The sequence below is a fragment of the Apis dorsata genome, unplaced genomic scaffold, assembly GCF_000469605.1.
Source record: "Apis dorsata unplaced genomic scaffold, Apis dorsata 1.3 scaffold_470, whole genome shotgun sequence".
Taxonomy (NCBI): Eukaryota; Metazoa; Arthropoda; class Insecta; order Hymenoptera; family Apidae; genus Apis; species Apis dorsata.
The window spans coordinates 197,632-204,828 of record NW_006263709.1 but is presented as its reverse complement, the minus strand read 5'-3'; the positions used below and the strand labels follow the sequence as shown (position 1 = coordinate 204,828).

The 7,197-nt window shown below is 22.0% G+C and overlaps 2 protein-coding genes and 1 long non-coding RNA gene across 4 annotated transcripts in view; 2 read left to right on the top strand and 1 right to left on the bottom strand.

The window, feature by feature from the left end:
* LOC102676789 (armadillo repeat-containing protein gudu) overlaps nucleotides 1-5,549 on the bottom strand; it is a 6,830-nt gene extending 1,281 nt beyond the window's left edge. The window contains exons 1-9 of one of the 2 annotated variants that reach the window (XM_006620020.2): nucleotides 5,412-5,549; nucleotides 3,758-3,982; nucleotides 3,000-3,306; nucleotides 2,498-2,701; nucleotides 2,312-2,398; nucleotides 1,941-2,189; nucleotides 1,207-1,638; nucleotides 434-838; nucleotides 83-304 (exon numbers count right to left, since the gene is read on the bottom strand). In XM_006620020.2, the coding sequence (XP_006620083.1) occupies nucleotides 83-304; nucleotides 434-838; nucleotides 1,207-1,638; nucleotides 1,941-2,189; nucleotides 2,312-2,398; nucleotides 2,498-2,701; nucleotides 3,000-3,306; nucleotides 3,758-3,813 (1,962 nt within the window). In that variant the 5' untranslated portion in view covers nucleotides 3,814-3,982; nucleotides 5,412-5,549. Of the gene's footprint in view, nucleotides 1-82; nucleotides 305-433; nucleotides 839-1,206; nucleotides 1,639-1,940; nucleotides 2,190-2,311; nucleotides 2,399-2,497; nucleotides 2,702-2,999; nucleotides 3,307-3,757; nucleotides 3,983-4,342; nucleotides 4,492-5,411 lie in introns of those variants that run through there. The other variant, XM_006620021.2, reaches the window with a different exon arrangement.
* Nucleotides 4,592-5,872, top strand: LOC102677016. Its single transcript, XR_422401.2, has 3 exons — nucleotides 4,592-4,965; nucleotides 5,038-5,229; nucleotides 5,418-5,872. It is a non-coding gene; the product is annotated as an uncharacterized LOC102677016 (long non-coding RNA).
* Nucleotides 5,873-6,634: 762 nt separating this feature from the next.
* On the top strand, nucleotides 6,635-7,078 carry LOC102671223 (28S ribosomal protein S21, mitochondrial). The gene has a single exon (XM_031512554.1). It carries the CDS (start codon nucleotides 6,635-6,637, stop codon nucleotides 6,905-6,907), a length of 273 nt encoding a protein of 90 aa, XP_031368414.1. The 3' UTR covers nucleotides 6,908-7,078.
* Nucleotides 7,079-7,197: the final 119 nt, after the last annotated feature.

Here is a 7,197-nt window from a genome sequence, read left to right as displayed (position 1 = left end):
AATATATATATATATATATATATATATATATAAATTATAGCATAAATATATAAATATTTCTTACAGAGAAATTTCATTGTACCTTAATAATACCAGCAGAATGCATAGTAATACAATTCATAGGTTCCCTGCTTAAATGATATGTAGCTGTACAAACTCCTCTAAGAACATTTTTATTCTTGCTTGTCATATAACTAATTAATGGAGCAACTGCTTGTAATTGACCAAATTTATAGTTATTCTCTCCCCATTCGCAACAATGAGCAATGGCTAAGGTTAAATTTGCACGCAAATTTTCATCTTGCTAGAAAAGAAAGTAAAATAACGAATAAAAATAAGATAATTCGAAATAATTAATGGAATTTATAAAATCGAAGATTTTTTAATTTCACCTATAAAACAAAGTGTTTCGAATGAAAATTTTAAGGAATACCGTGGTCACAAGGGCGGCCAGTTTATCCACTACACCATGATCGCTAAGAATGCCTAAATTTTCTGGATCTACAGCGATTTCAGCAATAGTGGCGCATACTGCACTCAACACTTCGTTGTTTGTGTTGTCGAGGAGACTGACCGTGAGTTCCAATCCACCCACGAATGCTCGTACCATTTCAGGAGAATCTTTCGCGTATTTAATGCAAGGCACCAATGCCAGACAGGAATTTATTTTGATTTTATCGCTGGGATGTTTGAGCAATGACCAAACTAATCGGACACCATCGTTGACATGCTCCGGATCATTGATGATATCCATGCACAATTCATTTTGAGCACATTCTTTTATTACCAATGGTATGTTTTCTAATAGAGGCTCATATGTAGAACTTAATAACTTGATCTGCATGTGATTTATGCTTTATTAATATTTTATGTCATTTTTTAACCGATTAACTTGTCATTTTGAATCTAATCGTATAGAAATTTTATCGAAAGAAAGTTTCATATGAAAATTTAAAATTAAACATAAAAATAAAACATAGAGGAAAAAGATCAAATTACGATAAAATAAAGATATTTATCATAAAATAACAAATATTTACATTTAAAAAATTGAAATTATTCAATTATAAATATATAAAAAATCTGAAGAATAGAAGATTAAGAAAATAAAGGTAATAAATATCCAATAACTAATAAAAAACAAAATTCTAAATTTTTTTCTAATAAATAAAATATTTCCACGATAAAAAATAAATAAGCAATTACCAGATTTGGCAATCCTTCATTGATCCTCAAACGGTCTCTATTAACAGGATCTTTGCAACATTCTGCCAATGCTCCTACAACATTCGCTTGCACTTCTTCATCTTCAATTTCTTCCAGAAATTGTACTAAAGAAGCTATCAAATTATTTTGATTGAATCTTATGACGTTCTCTGGACTCATGGCACATTTCCATATTCCACCTGTGACAGCAGCTAGCAATCGTTTATTAGCACGAACCTCTTCTTTTTCTAAAAGCTTGCATAATACATCTAGACCAGACGATTGGCGAACCATGTCCCTGGCGACTTTGTTGAGGCCACATTTGTATATTGCTAGAGCACAGTTTTCTTGCAGTTTAACATTATCGCTTTTTAAATGTCGAACCACATCATAGATAATATTTGTTTTCTCAAATGATTTGCGAAACATATCCTGAAGAAAACGTGAAGATTTTTTTGATTGATATTATTTATAATAGTTACTTTTTAAATATTATCTTTTAAAATTTATCTTATAAAATTTTATTTATTATTCTTTTTGTCATGTAAATATATAAATATATAAATGTAAATATATAAATAATAAATTATAATTTATTGAAAATGAATTTTTAAATTAAATAATAAAATTTTAAAATTTTAAAATTTAAAATTTAATTATTTTTTTTATTAATATCTGGTAGTTTATCACGTAACAATAATAATAATAGTATATATATATAAATAAATAAATACCCTATTCGCGCACTGCTGAATAGTTCCAACCATTGGTATTATAAGAGAAATATGTTGTGATTTTAAGAAACGTTCCATGTGATTCACTACGCCATGATTGTGAAGCGATTCTCTTATTTTTGGACTACTGCTCAGTGAATCTAAAACTTTAGCACAAGCTATCGCAACCTTTATCAATTCTTTATTAGCTTCATTTAAATTATTATATGGTGTCTGAAGGATAGAATCTGGTATATCCATCACATCCAACTATAAATATATTATATTATTTTTATGAATATTTTCATCATCAATTTTTCTAATAAATCCAAAAAGAAAAAATAATGAAATCTGATTAAATATTTAATAATAAATTAATTTAAAATGCTCACAATGAGAGGTATTCCATTTCTAATTCGTATCTGTTTTCTTGCTTTTCTTATTCGTGCGATAATAGCCATAGTTTCTGCAGCTAAAACCTTTGCAATAATTTTATAAATTTAATTTTTTTTATATTTTTGAAATTCTTATGTAAACAAGCAATGAATAATAAAATTTATAATAAATGAAAAACTAACTTGAATATCTCTAGCTGGATATCTTAACATTTGAATCAATGGTGTTACAATACCAAGATCAATTAGATGCCTTCGCATATCTATCGATGATATGATTTGAAGCAAGACTGACAATGAGCCGTTCTGACATTTTAGATCTTTTGTTTCGAGTAGATTCACTAAGATTTCTAGACCTCCCATATCTCGAATTGCTTTTTGTATCGTCTATTATTATACACAATTAAAATTGAATTTTATTTTTTATATGCATCAATTTATTAAAATTAAAAACTGCGAATATTGTTATCTAGATGTAGAAATTAATTTAAGAAATTGTAAAATGTAAAATTTTAAGTGATTTAATAATTATATAATAATGTTAATAAAATTGAACTATTCAAAAATTAACTAATTAATTAATTAATTTGTATTAATAATAATATTGTTAAATATTAATATTACTAATTATAATAAGAAAATTAATAACTAATATTATAACTGTATAGAAAAAGAAATGAATTACTTTATTGGATAGATCGTGATCTTTTAAAAGACAGACAGCCACCATAGTTGCAGTTTGATTTCCTGCTTTCATATATCTGATAAGTTTCTGTATATGCCAAAATTCTGATGGCACATCCGGAGCTTCTTCTTCAAAATATTTTACTTCTTCATCAATTTCAGATTCAGGTTCGTCATCTGAACTCTCATCTTCTTTTTTTTCAGTTATGTAATGAATTCGAGGTCCGAAAGGTTGTCCTGTGACTGCTGATATTAGTGGTTTCGGTGGTTCTTCTGGTTCAAGTACTTCCAAAATATCCGGTTCGATTCTTTATTTAAAAAATATTAAAACGAAGAATTATAATTATATTATTATAATTTATAATCGCAGAATATAATAAATCACAGAATATAATTAATATTATATGCAAATATTAATCAGTTATAAAATTATTTAGTAATAAAATTATTAAATTTATAATTAAATTATTTATTTGCAAAAAGAAGATGTCATGATATTATTTTAAGTATGTATATTTATAAAAGTTATTTTAAATATAATGAAAAGTACTAATAAATAAATAAAAAAAAGAATATTAAAAAAATAATATAAAAATGAAAAATTTTCTATCTTTTGATATATTAAAAAATGTAATATTTCAATAAGTTTATCAAGATTTATGTATAATTTTTCATTTACAAATATATTATAAATATATTTTTCAATACAAATATACATTTAGTACATATTATATTTAATGTTTAAAGCATTTAACTTACACTGGTGGTGGATCGATGGATATCTTTTTTGCATCTTTTTTTCGTTTTGGTGGCATAGTTCTCTATTTCTGATTATAAAGAAAAACTAATATAACTTCGATTACTTTTTTTTAGCATATATGAAATAAAATAGCTTTCTTGTTTTATGCTTTTATATTAAAGAATTTGTTAACCTCCATTTTGCGCACGCATATATTGATCAAACAGTTGTTCAGAATATGTGATCTATAAAGACATTTTTTCTATAAATCATATTTTTTATTATTTTATTTTATATTATCTTTTTTTAATTTTATTTTTTATTAAATATTCTATTTATAAAATATTTTCGCATATTTTAAAGAGAAATCATTAAATTTTAAATTACATAATATCATTTAGCTTCTATTTCATAATTTATAATATTTTTATATATATTTATTATATATTTAATTTATATTATATATATTTATTATATATTTAATAATAAATATTATATTTCTTAATATTATTTCATCTTCTTTTATAATTATGTTTGATTCAAATTAACAATTTTATAATTATAATTAGAAAAATGAATTTCTTCCTAAAATAATGTTTACTGACCTGAATAAGTGATTTATTAATTAAATATATTGTAATAAATATTTTCATGTTTTCTTTACATATATGTACCTACACAATAAGGACAGATAAAGTCAAAAAAAGTCGAAAAGTTTAGAAATACTAATTTCGATAATTCGTACATATAAATATATTATATTAAATATATGATAATATTATATTAAAATATAAATTCACATGACAGATAACTATGAAATTACTTGATGTAAAATATTCTGAATGTAGTGACACTTTGTCAAACGATATTTATTTTTTATTTAAATTATATTTCTGTTTCGATTCATCGCATTCAATGTACAATATTTCGTATTAATTATGTCAATTGAGATTTACAAATGACAGGAAAGACGTAAAAACATTAATTGTCTTATATTCTAAATTTTAGGTTAAAACTCTACAAAATTTTAGCCCATTCGTTTATTAATGTTAAAACAAATATTTTCGTAGGAAATATTCTCGAATTTAATAATGTACAATGGTGAATGATGTGGTTGATGTATCAAAGATAGAATTTACATATGAGATATCTCTTTATGCTGTTAAATTGATGAAAAAATGTATAATACGTATGGCTGAAATTTATAAGCATTTTACTCATCATTAAGGTATTCATCATAAATTTAAATGTATATGTTTCTATAATTTGAAAAATTTGATATTTTATTCGAGTGTTACAGAATGAAGAACATCGAGGAAAAAGGTGGAAGTAAAGAAAATCTAAGAGCGGTTTGTAAAATTGCTAAGAGAATCAAATGTTCCATATACACATATATGCTACTCCGTTTTCAGTGGTGTTACTTTTAATATCTTTATCAGTATGGCTTTGTATATGTCGGTGGGGATTTCGATATAATTTAAAAGATCGAGAAGTAATTATTTAAACTATTAATTACTATAGAATACAATTGTAAAATCATTAAAGCATTTTTATCATATTATAATCATATTTTGTTTTTATGTGTTTATTATTATTAATTATATAAATGAATATGTTATAATATAATATATATATAATATATAATATATAATAATACTTATAAACAACTTGTACCTGCAGATTTTGTCCTGTTTAATTTTGTACTTTATTGTCATCACTTTGTTGAATATGTTCTTTTTGGGCCACATGCAATTTTATTGCGATCATCCACATGGAATCAAAAATTAAAAGCTTGTTATTGTAACACGTAAGAGTTAATATATTTAGTAATGTATATGTACTATTCACTATATTTGATTTGTTTTAAAAAAATAACAAAATTGATTAATATTTCAATATAAGTAAGAGAATGTTGCATTAAAGTATTTATTAAATTTATTATATATTGAATTTTGTAAAAATAAAATATTTGTAATATAACAAATATATCATCTGTAAATATTGTATTACATTATATTTTCCTTAAATCGATGTTAATATATATATATATATATATATGATATACATTGATCGAAATATTAATATTATATTAGTACTCAATAATTATTTAAATAAATATATATTTTTTAAAATTATATTATTTTTTGTTTTATTATTAATTAAAAATATATTGTTAAAAATTAATTTAATTGTATAATAGAACTGTACACAAGAATACAATATTCAAATATATTGTTTATGAAAATAGTATATTTCGATTTATTGAAACTTACTAGGTTAAGTTTCTAGAGTATGTTACTAGGTTAAATTTCTATAGAAACTTACTAGGTTAGGTGACTACAATAAGTGATTGTTCTAACAATTACTTAAATTTAATTTTAGTTATTGAATATATTTAAAAAAAATACAAGGTATTAAATATTTTATTTAATTAATATTTCAATATTTTTAAATAACAAACTTGAACACTGATTTATAATTTAATGTATTATTGAAAAATATATAACCTTCAAAATATGTTAAAATATATTGTCAAAAATATATTTTAATTATATGTTAATTATATGTTAATTAAAATACGAATTACAGTAATTTAAAGCTATATTCCTTATATAATCTAATTATTAATAAATATTTTCGTACATTTTGTTATTAAACATATATTTTATAGATTATTTATTTTATTCTTTATTATAAATTCATATTTTAATTATATTATAAGAAAGTTAAAATGAATAATTAATAGAAAATATATTAATGAAAGAATAAAAAGATACATATAAATAAAAAAATTGATAATTGGTTTATTATATATATTTTTAATACATTAATTTATTTTTACATTAATATATTTTTAATATATTTTTAATATTATATATTATATATATTTTTTTCAGATGGGTATGCGTAGACATCTTCAATTTTTTGCTCGAACAGTTATGGTTCAAAATAATAATATAGAGAAAGCTGCTCGTATATTGAACAATATATTATCAAAAGAAGGTATTTTTCAGCAATATAGATATACAAGATACTATGAAAAACCTACTCAAACAAGAAGAAGAATTAATTATGAAAAGTGTAAAGCAATTTATTCTGAAGACATGAATAGAAAAATTAATTTCATTTTAAGAAAAAATAGAGAAGATCCATTTCCTGGCAGTTCATAAAACATTTATTAATTTTGATATTATTTATAAGTCAATATATAGATGATATTATAATATTTTTATTATATTACCCATATACATAAGTAATTAGAACATATTCAATAAATTATAAAATTTAATTAAGTTAGTCTATTGAGTAATGTACAAATTAAAAATATGCATAATATAATATTTTAATTATTGATTTAATACATATAAATATATAAAATATACAATTTTTTAATGAAAATATAAAACTACATATTATTATATTTTTAAACTAAATAATATATGATATATCATAATAAAAT

What these genes read in the sequence shown, in the direction of transcription:
- LOC102671223 (XM_031512554.1), top strand. Translation starts at nt 6,635, where the DNA reads ATGGGTATGCGTAGACATCTTCAATTTTTTGCTCGAACAGTTATGGTT.